Raw genomic sequence first — 16,762 nt, 5'->3', positions numbered from 1 at the left:
TCAACCCGTCAGTCATATAATACCATGATAACACATCACTGAAAACCACTGGTCAAGTTCCCAAAAAGTTATTGTGGTCGCAGATGATTGTAATTACTGTGGCAATATACATCTTGAACGAGCGTCTCGGACAGTAAAGCTACATGATATTGAGACAGAATGAGATAAAATGTGTTCAACCTGTTCTCCACTTTACTTTACCAACAGGAAGTTTCCCAAGTGGCGAGTTTTTTTTAGTTCGTACAATTTTACAGACCGACAGTTGTATTTCGATTGTTGGTTAATTGTTGAAACTGTTTAGTTGCGTTTATTTATTTATTTACCTATTTGATTGGTGTTTGACGTCAAGGTGTAGTCAAGAATATATCACTTATGCGATGGCGGCCAGCATTATGGTGGGAGGTTTAGTAGCGTGTCAACTTTATTCCATTCATATATCGTTATCAGTTTGTTTGGTGCCATTCTATTAATTTAATATGGAATTACCATGCGGTTAAAATATGTGGAATTTAGAATAAAATCTGCACGTTATTAGAACAATTTACTTTCACGTTTAAATTTCTTGTCGAAATAGATACTCTGCATATATATGAAGATTATAGACAAAAATAAGCTATACAGTAAGAATTTATCCTCGTTTATCCATTGTTAATTCAATTTGAAAATATTGGCAAAATTGTATTTAGTGTGCTGTATTACACTTCTTGGGAATTCCATTCCAACAATATATATGCGTCGTCCAGACGGGGAAGTAGCTATGACTTATACACACAGTGATACACATTCAAAAGCCAATTTGCTGATAAGCTTATAATAAAAAAAATCGATCATACACAATAACCTAGACATTATAAGTGCATTAAAAAAAACTCTTTTGAACTTATCAAGTTTCATGCCCCTGTCCAAATTGTCCAGTAACGTCCTGTTGGCTGGCAACAATTTATCTGCTGCTGAATTACACATGACACCATACAGCTTTTATTAAAATTATTAAAACAAATCAAAATTATTCTGATATTTATTTATACAAGATAATGTCGGATTTATTCAATTTACTGAGTGTCTTTTCGGAACCTGATGCAAAATAGTTGATACTTACAATGATGATTGAGTGTGTAAGTTAACAGGTGTATTTGCGCGTGACTTTCCTGAGCATTGATTCCGCTAAGATATCTCTACATGGTTGAAGTCATCGTACTGAACAGTTAGCCAATATAAATTAAATCCCAGCGCTTTCTTAACCTCTCATGTACAAGGTGTGCACATTTCCTATCCATCAATCAATCGATCAATCTGTCACTTCAGCAGAAGTGCAGTCGTATACAGAATGCAAGGTGATAAATCAAAACGTTGAATGCAATCATACATCGGCAAACCAAGTAATTACACCCTCGTGTACTACAGGCAAAGATTTCATAGGTACCATTTCTGTCATCGGAACTTTTAATCGGTGAGCGAAGTTAGATTGATAGATATCACACCTCCTTCATTCCACACCTGAGGCGAGAAAAAGGCGGACTAGAACTTACAGGTAACACTTTGAAGTTGGCGGCAAATTCCAAAGGGATTTTCCAACATTTAAAGGTAGCTTTTAAAGGAAATCTGTTTCACACCTACATACAAAACCTGACCGATTAATTCGTTCAGCCTCTCCTTTACCCTCAGTGAAGGGCTCAAGAGAAAATGATCAAGCCATACAGGTGAGATAGGTGTTAATTAGATGTCTGTATCCGCCAGGTAAGCCCGCACCCGCCATGTCCGGTCCCTTAATAAGCCCTATCCCCTACCAACACCTCTCCCGCCCTAACTTCATAATTAAATCAGCCAGATAAGTGGGAGCAACGCGATAACGTCTTCCTCCACACAAAAGGCACGCAGTTACAGACCTATGTACTCCATTATTCTCCAGGAGAACTTATTTAATTTACCCAAAACATCAAAAACATAGCCGACTGCACAGGAGTAACAATTAAGCCAGGTAGCTACTTAAGTGCATTGCATCATCTCCAAGTGATAAGTAATTGTTATCTGTTAAGAACTGAGGCAGTCCTGTTGTTTAGGTTAAAAAAGACCCTTAAAACCCATACGAAGTCAAGACTTTTGGATTGAGCAATTTTCTCTAAATGGGGTCTCTGTATCGGAGTCGTATCTAAGAAGTGTCCTTGTTTAACTGAGTCATCAAAAGAACGCGCGAGTGATTACGTACCAGTATACACATCATGTGTCTCCATGGGGCTCCAAATCAAGCAGGCATGTGTATCAATTATAGAAGCTGACGAATAAATCAGAACTTAAGGCTTTACGAGAAAATCGTAAAATCAATTTTTTGGTAAATTTCTACATTTCTTGCATATCTGTTGTCTCCATAAATTTACATAAAACACATTATAGCAATGTACATCGGATCGACGTAAACAAAAATCATAGGGAAAAAACACACACCAGGGCTTCGAAGTATATAATATACACGAACGTAAATATGATCGACTAGTTGAGTCCACCAAAGTGTGAAACCAGATTTATCTTATGCCAAATTGCTGCTAACACTTATTTAACGACATTAAGGATATTTGGCTGGAGTGAGCCAATTAGAAAAAAACAATCACAAAATCGTAATAAGGATTTCTTGTATACCGAAAATTGGCACTATAATCTTTAGTGACCTTGATTTGAATCTTAGCCATTACCAACTTACTCTTACGGCTAATCTGTTTTTTTTTTGTTTTGTTTTTTGCAATGTTTACTTTTTAGCCCCCTATGCCAGCTGCAGGGAGTTTATATGTTTACACTTTTCCTGTCCGTCCATCCATCCGTAAGTACGTCGTCAAACGCTTTCCTGCATTTTTTCATACCGATTCATATTACTGAATCGAAACATGATGATACTTGGTTTCACCAAGACGAGCTACAGATCATTCATTCCTTTATTTTGGACAACCGACCGTTTTTTTTTTGTGTTTTTTTTTTGCTGGTTTGCATGGACATTGGCAGTTATCTAAACTGTCATATTGAATTGAAAATTGGTACGTAACGTCCTCGTGACAAAATAACAGTCAAGTTTCGGATATTTATAGTTAATTTTCAACAGAATTTCATGCCATTTTCTTTCTCTGTTGTGGACATATCATTCTGACCGGTTTTACAAAGGAGTAAAGTATACATACACACAAAATGAGGAGTTAAATCAGGCAATGGCAGCGTATAACTCCGCAGCAACGATGATGGGATTCAAAAATTGCTTAGGAAACAAGTTGAATTCATTATAGGATATATATGTACATGGGTAATTATGTGTGAAGTTATCCAGGTCCACGATAGTAACGCTTGTAAACAGACTGTCGCCTGCATATATATAGGGTCCAATACACTCCAAAAATTAATCTGTTAACTGTAACACAAAATCTGTCTCAGTGATGCTAAAATCTGTTCTGTTATTATAACACAATATATTCTGCTATATTATTATTATTATTATTATTATTATTATTATTATTATTATTATTATTCTGTTAGTTTAATACAATTTATACGTTGGATTAATACAATATCTTCGTTATATTTATTAACAGATTAATCTACTGTAATAGCGGAATGTATTCTAGCACCACTCATGCAACACACTTAATTTTGTTAAATTTAACAGATTGTTTTTTGCGTGTACTGTATATTAAATTTGTCTGTACGGCCAGTGAAATGGCAAGTTCTTCTTCAGTACGTCTATTTATTTATTAATTTTTTTTGGACATGGATTATACATGGAGGTATAGACGCAGCCTGTATATAAGCTTTTTATTGGCGAGCTCACAGGCCCAAAATGCTGTCGTTTTATTACATATATGCATTCAGTCAGCAGAGAAGCGCTAACACCTCCGGGGAATCCTGGGCCTTTGTTTATCAAACGTCGTAAGACTTGAGTAAAAAATCCACACATTTCCAGTTTAAATGTTCTGTTCTAGGAAGTTCATAATTTGTACACTGGTTCTTTACTACACTACAGTGTACCAGGCACAGTTTGTGTTCTGTCCTGCTCTGACCTTGGCGTTTGTAGCATTTGCAATTCATGACTTAAGTCTTGAGCTGCTTATTAAATGTGTCCCATTCTTGAATTAAGCAGCCAGCGCTATGTCCCTTATGAATTGCGAAGGCACCACTAAATTGTTTGTACTGGGAAGCGGACCGAGGTCTAGTCGTTATAACCGTATGTCATACAATCGTTAATTGGAACACACGAGGTGCGTTTTAAAGCCGACCTTGGGCAGGTAATTTGTAGATCCCGGGGACTATAAGCGGTCGACGGCTCTCGTGTGACGACTTGTGCAGTTAAAACTTTCGCTGAAGGCCAAGTCTAGGTATGTAGGTATGGTTAGCAACATGTCAAAGGTCACTTGACTTTGACCCGGGACATCTTGGTTTTTCCTTCCATAATGCTGATCACCATCGTATAAGTGACGAATTCTTAAGTATGGCATTGAATGACAATCAAACAAATAAATAAATGCACCATTTAACATATACCGGTAGAATTCTTGTCCTCGCCATAAGCTGCACGCGATCGAGATCTAAAAGAAGCAATATTCGGTCCGTGGCGCTGTTGTACAAGCGTATTAGGTAATAAAAAAGGTGTAAAATATGCAATTAAAGCTTACATACGTTTACCTGTATCAATTTTTTGTATGCAAGCACATGTTTGATTGCTTGAAGTTTTATCTCTTGTAGTCTATATTGTGTGCTTTATAATGGCCATCACACATTTAAGCCTAAACTCGTGTACATATTCGCTCTTCAAATGGATATTTGTTGAAGCCAGCTTCATGCTAATCTGCATGAATGATTCAAAGAAGTACAGACATATTATTAAAATCTCTCCATCTCCCTTACATCGTAACACTTACTAAAGCAATTAGCCATTTATCAGTTTTATTTATCTGACAGTCTCTATATCCCGGCGTAACCCTTCCGTTATGTCCACAAAGGTATTGGCATATCGTATAAATCTATGCAAAATGCATACATTGCTTCGACCGCACTAGCAAGCGATATTGGAAACGATGGTCAACTTTCAGAAAATCGAGTGCGTGGAGAGACGTTATGTAATAGATAATTACACATGTGTGTCCTTGGCTGTGAAACATGTGTCGGCGTGCACGTGACGTAAAATTATAATACCTCTACACGGCCGGACGGACAGACAAACAAAAGGTCATACAACTGCCGTTATCAGGATCGAGATCATGACAAGCTCGAATACAGTCTGGTTATGAAACATGCACACTTCATATAACAGATCGAGGCTTCGCCATAACTACGCCCCGGTGCTTGCGCACTGGTATATTTAAACGTGTCGTTCAACAATATACATTTGTATAGGCCTAGTCATGGATTCCATATTTACAAGTTAATAAGAGGCCGAGAAAGTTGTAGAGGCAGGTGAAACAAAGAAGGGAAAGTCGTCAAAGCTGTTCTGTCAAAGCGCACACGTAATCTCAAGGACTTCGGCGTGGGCCTATAACAAACTGTTATTGCATATTGCATATTATATGTAGCCTATAGCTGTCAGCTATTCAGCGCACAGAAAACAATGGAATAATCGCTAGACTACCGTATGACGCTAAATAATCACACAAAAGAAATACATTAGTTCATTTAATTACCAGATCGATGATTTAGTTACGTGTTATCTATATATAGGGAACCGGCCCGGATAGCACAGTTGGTAGAGCGTCCGCTTCGGGGCCTGTAGATCCAGGATCAATCCTTGGTCGAGTCACACCTAAGACTTTAAAAGAGGAAGTTGTAACTTCCTCGCTTGGCGTTCAGCATGAAGGGGATAGTGCAACGACTGGTTGACCCGTATCAGTATAATGGCTCGGGCGGGGCGGCTTACTTGCCTTTGGTAAGTCGTCTCAGTGATGCAGCACTAAAATAAAAGAGCGGTGGAAATCCGTCCTGCAACAAGGAGGCACATTACACGTGCATGCACCCTAATGATTCCTTCGTCGTCATATGACTGAAAAATTGTTGAGTACGACGTTAAACCCCAAGCACTCACTCACTCTATATATAGGGGCCTCTGTGGCTGAGGAAGTAAGTCCGCCAGCGCGGCGCAATGATCCAGGAGCCTCCCACAAATGCAGTCGCTGTGATTTGGTTGCCCCAATTTCCTCCCAACATAATGCTGGCCCCCGTCGTATAAGTATAATATTAACGCACGTAGTCATCTTTTAATAATATAAGAAAAAAAAAATATTTTTTTTTTTTTTATTTTTATTATTTTTTTTTTTACCGATATAATTTTCAGGCCCCCATTACAAACCTCCATCCAAGCTTTGCGGAAGAAGGGAGATAATTCAGGTAATGATTTCTGTCTGCACTCTTTTCGGTGACGTCACTTGTAGTATTCAAATTCTGTGACGTTTCCCACAACAGGTGCCCGCCGAGCACAAAACAAACCACGGCTCAGCTTCGTTACTTCTTACTTTTCACCTTCTTCAGATTTAGCTATGCCCCCAAAACTGAAATTCGCTGATGGTAAGTTAGTAGGGATTAAAACAAAGACGGCATTCGCTCGTTATGGGTATCTGGAGAATAAATAACCGACGTTGTGTGAACTGAGATAGTGCCATTGTTGTTGTTGTTGTATGTTTCTCTGTAGCAAAGAATGCCGGCACGTATTTAAAAAGGAGCAACAATAAGTCAACCAAAACTAATGAATAAATATTTTGATTTATTGAGCCTATATTTTAAATTATTTTATTACATTTCTTACTCAACACACACGTAGCAAGAATAGTCCGAGATTGCTCTGACCTTAGGTTTGGCAAAATTGTGCACGGCCAATAATGGCCCCAAACTAATGTCAGAGCTCTCGCCATTTAAAGCCAGAGGCAGTTACCCGCCTTTGTCAGAAATGTTCAGGTTGGCATTACCGATGAATCTTAGGATGATGCGGCCATGAAAATAACTGATCAATGTTGTGCTTGCGACAAACCAACAGAACATGTGTGACTTAAAAACTTAAGGCCCAGGAGATGTATTAAACAGGTTATCTTTGTCACAAATGATGGACAAACTGCATTGGCATCTACATCAGGTTTTAAACACAGTACACTCGGATGTTAGTTTGTCCACCCTTGACTGAAACAAACTTTCGACAAAACTAACATCAGGGCAATCTTGGACTAGGCTAGATAAGTGGCTTGAACAACCGACCTATCGATAGTCTGCCTGTGACTTACTGTTTTGCCTGTAGATTTACAGCAAGCACAGCATTGATTGATTATTTTCAATGCCACATTGGCCTGAGATTTCTTTGGGATAGCTCAAAAACACCTGTTGTGCTGAAGGCCTTAATATTTTTGACAAGGGCAGGCATCTGTATCAGGTTTTTAAACAAAGAGCGCTCTGATGCTTGGATGCCCATCGTTGGCCAAACAGTATTCTGCCAAACATAACATTGGACTTGGCTATGGATTACTGTTTGTTTACTGACAACACTTGACAGGTCCAAACATCAAAATCATCATTTACAGCAAAGATTTATCAGCAAGAAGAGTAGGTGTCAGTCTTGGAATAGCCACACTGTAAATGCTCAGAAATTTTTACCTATACCATTGAAAGTGGCATAGAAAAGATGCAAGTTAAAAGGTTGAATACCTTTTTCTGACTGGCTCATTTAAAAGGCATCCACATACTTTGTGTTTAAGGTGAAAGAGTACTGTGTTTTCATGGACCTCTGTTGTATGAAGCCAAGGTGAGTGAGATAATAACCACCCTTTATTCATTGCAGCTGTCTGTGTACCATAATCTACATATGACTTCCTCTCCCGTTGCATGTGGGAAGGTCTTCCGTCAACCTGCATATGGCTCTGAGTTTCTCCCCAGGCTCTGCACAGTTTCCTTTTAGCATTATCCTTGCAGTCCTTGTATCAGTGAAATATTCTTGAGTGCAGCTTAAAAGTTCCATACAAGAAATAAATAAAAAGAGTTGAACAAATGCTGATCTATTTTTCTTGGGTAATTGTAGAACACCACATCTTCTCTAATTTCATTGGTCAGGATTGCTTAATATGGTTGTGTTGCAGGCTGTCCGTGCCGAGGTTAAGGATAAGAGTGTGCGGTATTTTATTCACTACAATGGATGGAACAAAAAGTAAGATCTAAACAACTTTTTTTTTTATCCCATTTTCAAAGGATATTTTTAATATTTCTCACAATAAGCTTAGAATTTGTTTTCAGACATTTCTGTGGAATCTTTCTTCTTGACACGTATTTTTAATATGTAGTTTTCAACTTTCATCATTACGCCAACAAAGTGAAATCCCAATGCAAAATGACGTCGCCACTTCACGGCGCAGTACTGTTATTTTGTTTATCATTTAACATGGCATTGATCATGTTAGATGAAAGTACTATACACCATACCTTATTAAAAGAGGCAGATTGGCTCTACTGTGCCATAAAGCGACGACGTCATGTCTCAAAGGGACATCACTCTGTTGTTGCAATGCCGTATCTGGAAACCTGCGGATTAATGTGCGCCTTGTAGTCTCCCATGTCTCACTGAATATCATTTGTTGATAGAAAAAGTCCAAAAAAGGAGTATGATGCTACGACATCTGTCTCACAAATATAGGCACAGTCTTCATATTAACCAGTCTTACATTCATTGTGATATCTGTTTATGTTGTATTTGTCCCTGTAATGTAGTATTGGTTTGTGCTTTTCCAGTTGGGATGAATGGGTGCCAGAAAGCCGTGTGTTAAAGTTCAATGATACAGGACTACAGAAACAGAAGGAGTTGGAAAGAGCTCATCAGTAAGCACTTTGTATCACAACATAATAAAGTTTGGCTTTGATTTCAAAAAATAAATTCAGTTGATGACCACTTATTAATATTCGGGCATTTTGTGGAGTACCAGGTTAGGGGCATTTGTTTCTCCTTGCAAACCCGACTTCAGGAAGAGATTTGCCCCATAAAAATGCCCCTTCAGATGGTGTTAAACGTCTTAAAATCGTGATACCATTGTGCCAACACTGAAAGTTTTCTAATAAGAAGTTAATCAAACTACACATAAAATTTCTGTGTGGCCCTGTTGTTGAATCATCTTTAGTGTAGCAATAACAAACAAGTCAGGTAATCAAGTAAAAGATTCATGTTTATGGAAGGACAAAGGACAGTGGCATAATTCTTTTTTTATTTTTTGTTGCATACTATAACAGTCAAATGTTTTTTTGTGTTGTAGGAAAGCTGCTTCTTCCAGGAAAGAGGCAGCCAGCAAGGAAGCTAAGTAAGTTTGTCTCTGATTGACATGTTAAGTTCTTTGCAAAATTTAAAATCAATTACTAACATTCATTCACATCTCTTTCACTTGACCTCTTCAACATTCTGCATTGCCTCCATGTATATGTTCATGGGTCAGAAAGAGGAGAAGAAACGTTGGCTTCATGATTTTTGTGTTGTATTTTAATCAGAGGAGCTGGATCAAGAAAAGACTCAGCCAACAAAGAAACAAAGTAAGTTTCATTTTGTATACTAAAGCGTGTATGAAGACATTGTCTCTATTGTGAACACTTCAGAAATGAATAAATCCTTGTCTCTGTGTAAAATTAGCCGGGTAAACAAACTTTCTAACTCACATGAAGCTGTGGGCATGAAATTGTTAAAAACTTGGGTTGATTTTGTTTACTGATTATTGGCTTCCAAGTCTACAATGCTGCAGTTTTTAATACACTTTGTTATTTGTCAGAATGTGACATTTTATTCTTGAATTAGAACTGAGTGTGTATTAAAATCGGTTGTATTTTTCAGAGGAGCAAAGAAAGTTGGACGTAAGAGACAAGAAAAAGACAAAGAGAGAACTCCGACCCCATCGCTAGAGAAAGCGGAAAAGAAGCAGAAAGGTATGTGGAACCATGATTCTGATCATGTTTGAATACTGGGCATTTGTTTTGTTCTAACTTACATTTTTGGAGCCAAAAATCCTTCAAATATCTTCAAGGATCAGATACAAGAACAGTATATATTGCCTGGGATGTTCCAGATGTTACTTAGCCAGATTGTTACATACTGCAAATTGTTTTATATATGTATAGGTGGGGAATGTAGTGATCAGCATATCTGTCCATCAGTTCGTCCATCCGTTCGTCCATCCGTTCGTAGATCTCTATTCAGTTCCTTTGAACACATCTCCTGTCACAGTTTTTATCAGATTTTTGTGAAATTTGTTGAGCAGGGATGATACACAGATTGCATGTGGTGTTGGGCTTATTTTCTATCAGTTATTTACAGAGTTATCACCCTTTAGTCTGGATTTATGAGATTAGGTGCTTGTAAACACCGCTCCTCCCATTGTTTCATCTTGAAACTTGGCGTGTGTGTTGGGGACCATGTATAGATGTGCATAAGCTAGGTTTTTGGTAGCATTCTTTGAAGTATTATTTTCAAGCTATAGCCATTTCAAAATTGAATTTGGACCTGAATAAAGCAGTACCTTGTTGATGTAATTCCTTTTAAAGGTTTTTGAAACAATGATGACTGAAAGTTCCTAAAGCAGAAAAACACTTGATTTACTTGTGCGGTTTGTGTGGATGCACCATCTTCTGATGGGTCTTATTTCCATTTTTGTCTATTCTCAGGACTCCTGGAGAATGAAACGGTATTCTCTCTTTTTCAAAATGTTATTTTAGTTCATCTTCTATCTGCTTATCATAACCTGTTCATACTGTGGGACTTTTCCTTCCCAGGAGCGGGGACTGCAGCTGCCAGCACACCTGCCCCAGAGACCACTACCAAAGAGACACCCTCACGGACTGCCACCCCCACCCCTACCTCCACACCTAACACCACAGAACAGAAGCGAAAGAGGGCGCGCTTAGACCCCACAGTGGAATCGGTTAAGTATTAGTGGCTGCAGTGTATTAGTGTAGTGCAGTGTATTGGACATTTTGTCTATCATCAGATCAAGAGAGCTGGATGGATGAAGCGACTGATGTCATAAACTACATGTACTTATCCATATGGACTACATGATACTAGTAAAAAAAGCCAACTACACTCAGAAAACTACACCAATCCAGCAATGCTTGCATTATCTGTCACAGAAATCTGCATGAAACGACAGGTGTATGCATTTGTTATATGCACTTTTCATGGGATGGCATTTTATTGTCTTGCCTATTTTGAAAACTCTGCTCGGTTTCCACCCACCATAATGCTGGCCGCCGTCATATGTAATATTCTTGAGTATGGTGTAAAACACCAATGAAAATTAATAAATAAATAAATAAAAGTTTTGAAAATGGTTTTGTGGTTACTGAAAATGCACACTAAAACCAAAATGGAATGTGAACCAGTTATTACTGCAGTGCTACATGTGAGTAAACGAAGAAAACTGTAACCTTGTGCAATTTCCTCACAAAAAACAAAACAAAACTTCATACACTGTACACAATTATAGTAGGTTTCACAGCCCTGATAATGCAGCAGTTGGGGAAAAAGTGACAAATCTGGCAAACAAAGTTGAGTATTAAAAGTGAGAGATGTATTTGTGTTTTATGTATAGAAAGCTTCTCTAAATGCTGACTTGTACTTCATCAGGAGGAATCATTTTTAGCCAAAATTGAGGTGAAGGTGAAAATTCCAGATGAGTTGAAGCCGTGGTTAGTGGATGACTGGGATCTCATCACTCGCCAGAAACAGGTCAGTCTGTTACCATGGTAACAGGGTCATTTCCTCTGAGGTCAAGTGTAATGATGCCGTAATGAGACGCAGCTTCGATCTGAAGAGAAATTTGTTCTAATGGCAGGCCTTTTTTTTAATCATTTATTTTTAATACTGTTTATTTATGTGGTCGCGATCCATAAAATGTAAAAAAAAAAGAAGAAAAAACAAAACAAAAAAAGGGCTTTTTTTTGGCTATGAAAAAACTGTTGCACTGTTGGTTGATCTCACATGTTTTTTACATCCTGTCTTTCAACAAGTTTCATGGAATCACTTTGAAGGATGCCACATCTTTGGCATAAATTTACATTTGTTTGTGGAAGTAATCCATGCATGTATCATGGGCCCTGGCTGGCCCAGTTTCTGGAATGCCTGGTTTCTGACATGGCCAAACATAATATGCAAACATTGGAACATTTCTTCCATCACTCAGAGTAGACATCAGTACAACAAAATGAAAAGATACATTTATAAATTTATTCTGAATGTTTTATCTCTACAGCTTGTCTCATTGCCTTGTAAAAACAGCGTGGATGGAATCTTGGAGGAGTATGTGAAACAGAAAACATCCAAGGGAAATAACCCAAACAAGTATGTGACAATCACAGGATGTCAGCATTGTGAGCAAATTTGGCTGATTACATACATGTAGAGATTTTAATTTTATCATGAAAGTGTTTTGATTATTTTCTTCAGTAGAATGATCAAGAAAAGTTTCACCTTGTAAATGTTCAGTCAAAATGCACGAGCCAGTAGTCAGGATCTGTGTACTCAACCAAATTTCAACTAATCTTACCTGTCATTCTATAAAGTTCTCATCCCCGAAGAAATAATCTTTTGTGCAATGTTTAAGAAATATTTGAATTACATGAACATAGCCATGTTACAACTGAACATAGCCATGTTACAACTGAACATAGCCATGTTACAACTGAACCTTCCCATTTTACAACTGAACATAGCCATGTTACAACTGAACCTTCCCATGTTACAGCTGAACCTAGCCGTGTTACAACTGAATCTAGCCATGTTACAACTGAATCTAATAATAAAACATGGACAGAAGTACATTGTTCTTTCAAACTATGAGAAGTTGGTTGAAGTAAATGCAGATAATATCAACTGTTTAGTTGTTTGATCAAATTTAATATTTTTTACTCATGGATGCCGCGAACAATTTCTACCAAGTATATGTCACACATTAGAATTGTATTTAACTGACTTTAAATATTGCAATGAATTATTTGATTATTGACATGTGAGGAAAATGTGCTTTTTTCTGGACGTAGTGTGTACATGTAAAATTATTGATCATTTAGTGTCCAAAGCATGGTTTAAGATGTGTTGAAAGTTATATTTTTAACATGATTACAAATATTTACGGCTGTAAATTTCAGAGATGCTATAATAGAGGTGACTCAGGGTATCAGAGAGTACTTCAATGTTATGCTGGGAACACAACTGCTTTACAAGTTTGAACGGCCTCAGTATGCAGAAGTAAGTTGGACATCATAGCTTATTGTCTGTCTCTTGCCCTAAAATTCGAAAATGAATAAAACCTATTTAATAAACCCCCAAAAAACTTCAGTAATTGGAAAAATATATTTAGAAAAATGTGTACATCTATCTCAAGCATACGTTGTTAAAATATGATAGGTAATAATTAAGATATATATTTTTATCATGTCTCATTGTTGAGGCACTTGTTAGACACATAACTCAATCACCTTATCCAGATGTACTTAGTTAAAACACCTAACCCATATTATCTACTCAACATGGACATCTAGCTCATTTATGCACCACATTTAAGACGTCAAACTCAAGACATATTAGGGGTGCCTCTGTGGCTCGGTTAGCGCGCTAGCGCAGACCCAGGAGCCTCTCACCAATGCAGTCGCTGTGAGTTCAAGTCCAACTCATGCTGGCTTCCTCTCCGACTGTTATTGGGAAGGTCTGCCGGCAACCTGGGTTTCCCACCAGGCACTGCCCGTTTTCCTCCCGCCATAATGCTGGCGGCCGTCGCATAAGTGAAATATTCTTGAGTACGGCGTAAAGCACCAATCAAATAAATAAATAAATAAACAAGACATATTGTCCATACTGCACAGATTTGTCATATATAATTAAGTCAAATAATCACATGATCTTAACAACACAGACATGATTCCTCGTTCTGTTACTTTATTCTTCCACAACAGTTGGAGACCTTTCTAATTGTGTCAAATAAATAAATAATGAAGAATGAGTGAACCATTGAACACGTCAATCCACGAATCATTGCAGATCCTGGTGGACCATCCAAACAAGCCTATGTCTAGTATTTATGGTGCAACTCATCTGCTAAGGCTCTTTGGTAAGTCTTTATCATCAGTACTTAGAATGTATAACTTTGGCAAGTCTCTATCATCAGTACTTACAATGTGTAATTTTGTTAGGTCTCTATCATCAGTACTTACAATGTGTAACTTTGTTAGGTCTCTATCATTAGTACTTAGAATGTGTAACTTTGTTACGTCTCTATCATCAGTACTTACAATGTATAACTTTGTTACGTCTCTATCATCAGTACTTAGAATGTGTAACTTTGTTACATCTCTATCATCAGTACTTACAATGTGTAACTTTGTTACGTCTCTATCATCAGTACTTAGAATGTCTAAATTTGTTAAGTCTCTCTTATCAGTCATAGGTAACTTTGGTAAATATCTATCATCAGCGCTTAGAATATTTAACTGTACCACTTTAAATAACCATAGCTCGTTCAGCTGAAGCATTTATCTTCACCACAGATCATTGACGCGTAAAACTGGCTGCCATTGTATGAGTGAAAAGTTCAGGAGTAAGGCTTGAAACAACAATCCAGCAAATCAATACAAGTGCTGTAAATAAACCAGGAAGCCCCTATGCCTGCCTCTGTTTGGTCTGTTTCCCACACCCCCCGCCTCCGTTTGCCCTAGCCAGTTTGATCGGTCCCCAACAGAGTTCTTTTTAAACAGGGATCATCACTGACATCACTGCTGCAAGCTAAAGTTCCGGACTGTTTGCTGGAGCCTTAAGAAAACTGTACTTTGAAGCCATTTTTACCCCCCCACCCTCCCAAAGTGAAAGCTGAAAAATTTGTTTGTACATAATGATAATCTGCATATTAAGAAATAAAACCAAAGCATTCCATGTATTGGTTAAGCATAACTGCTGTTGTAGAAGTTAAATACATTTGAGCATAGCTTCAATCCTGAATCAAATAAACAAATAAATAAATACGTGAATAGCTTTATGCTGTGGAAGGATACCTCAATATCAGCCTGCTATAAACTGTTTCTCACCACTGTTATGTTTTCAGTCAAACTGGGGGGAATGTTGGCCTACACATCACTGGATGACAAGAGCATACAGCTGTTACTGACACATATCAATGACTTCCTGAGGTAAGCTTAATGAACTGATCATGCAGTTATCCAGCCTGATGTTTGAGCCTCACATACGGGGTATTCACATGTGTGCCTTATTAAGTGTTAAGTGTCGGCTAAAGGGTTAAGGTTGTGTGTTCAAATCCAGCCCGTCCCCCTCTTGATAAATTTCTGACAAGGTTATTGTCCCATGAAATAGCCTACAGTTCACTGTTTACCACCAATAGGCCTGCTCTGAACTCCCTTGTTACACAACAGTGACTAAGACGTAACGTGAGAGTAGTTTTTGAGTTGTGGAACTATGGGAAATGGGACCTCGCCCATTACAGCATGCAGTGTGTAGGTTATGTTGCAATGGTGACAAATATTTTCTAGACAACAGAACATGATATCAGCCTTTGAGAGTCGCAGAAGTGGTGAGAGGTCATAAATGAAGTTGATAATTTTCAGCTTAAGAGTTTTATAATTACCTCTGAATGGATTAAAACATACATATAGCATTTATCCTGGACTTTGCAGATAATTTTATAAAGCTAGGTCATCAACTAAATGTAGCTTATGCCCTTTAACACCAAAACTTGCCACCAACCTTTTTCTGAGGTCCCACCTAACAACAGCTTACTTCTAAAAACGGACCTTATAAACAGGAGAGTGACCTCAAGGGAGGTAATTCGGTGCGGCTCTATTGGGTAAGTGAATAGCAATCATTTAAACTCTGTACTTCTGTAAGCTCAAGCTTTAATACAATAATTCATACATTGTGTGTACTGTTATATGTTCTTCGTGTCAGAAGTTTGTACCTAGCTTCTGATCTGTCACAAATTATAACGTAAAAAATTAGGCTTTTTAAACTCAGTCATTGATCTGTTGCAGGTATATGCAGAAAAACTCTACAAATTTGTTCAGTTTGAGTGACTATATTGTGGCATCGCCTGATTATCATCGGAAAGCCATTTGAGACTTGGACTGAGTGCCAATGGGAGGTGATGGCCACTGAGAATGATGGACATGGTCATTCGTAATGATGGACACATAGGAAGATGGCCATTGGAACTGCTGGCCTCAGCTAATGGTATTTGGGAACCAGGGCCGTTTACAGATATAAGCAGTACCGCTGCATCATTTGAACACCTGGACAAACCAAATGAATATGGATTAATATTGCACAATGTTACCAACGTTCAATTGAAAAGTCTGATACCTTTCTCATATGGAAAGGTAGAAAGTGTGATTTTAATTCTGGGCCACAGGCTCTTAAATGATCCAATGTGGCACATCAAAATGAAGAGATCGTTGTGTTGTGCAAGAGATTTGCATGTTTCAGAGCCATTTTGGTAGAATTGTTCCTATCTGTAACATTGACTGCTGATGTCACGGCCAAGAATTGTTGTCAAGTTCATGGAGGCCCAGATGTTATTGTATTGTCAGCCATAGTCAAGCAGAAAGTTTGATGCCAGCATTACAATATGACGTCATGTATCAAAGATAAACATTTTATTGTCAGGGGAGTGTACTCCTACCAGATCCGATGATGATTGTTGTTATAAATGGTTCAAACATTTTCTACATCACTTTCATGGCTTGTATTATAATCATTTTGTCATTAAATGCTTTTATCATCAAAATAACATAA

At 37.9% G+C, this 16,762-nt stretch overlaps 1 protein-coding gene across 1 annotated transcript; it reads left to right on the top strand.

The window, feature by feature from the left end:
• Positions 1-6,424: 6,424 nt before the first annotated feature.
• Positions 6,425-16,762, top strand: LOC135472794 (mortality factor 4-like protein 1). Its single transcript, XM_064752465.1, has 14 exons — positions 6,425-6,528; positions 7,704-7,750; positions 8,082-8,149; positions 8,728-8,814; positions 9,243-9,287; positions 9,472-9,513; positions 9,809-9,900; positions 10,744-10,892; positions 11,597-11,698; positions 12,222-12,310; positions 13,117-13,216; positions 14,006-14,075; positions 15,063-15,147; positions 16,003-16,762. The coding sequence occupies exons 1-14, from the start codon at positions 6,501-6,503 to the stop codon at positions 16,085-16,087; spliced, it is 1,089 nt and encodes a 362-aa protein (XP_064608535.1). The 5' UTR covers positions 6,425-6,500; the 3' UTR covers positions 16,088-16,762.

This window comes from Liolophura sinensis, chromosome 8 (assembly GCF_032854445.1).
Source record: "Liolophura sinensis isolate JHLJ2023 chromosome 8, CUHK_Ljap_v2, whole genome shotgun sequence".
Lineage (NCBI taxonomy): Eukaryota > Metazoa > Mollusca > Polyplacophora > Chitonida > Chitonidae > Liolophura > Liolophura sinensis.
The sequence above is the reverse complement of the archived record's forward strand: the minus strand, read 5'-3'. Positions and strand labels throughout refer to the sequence as shown.

What these genes read in the sequence shown, in the direction of transcription:
- LOC135472794 (XM_064752465.1), top strand. Translation starts at nt 6,501, where the DNA reads ATGCCCCCAAAACTGAAATTCGCTGATG. An exon ending in AAGGGAAATAACCCAAACAA is followed by an intron (nt 12,311 to 13,116) that starts GTATGTGACAAT and finishes TGTAAATTTCAG; the next exon opens with AGATGCTATAATAGAGGTGA. An exon ending in AACGGCCTCAGTATGCAGAA is followed by an intron (nt 13,217 to 14,005) that starts GTAAGTTGGACA and finishes GAATCATTGCAG; the next exon opens with ATCCTGGTGGACCATCCAAA.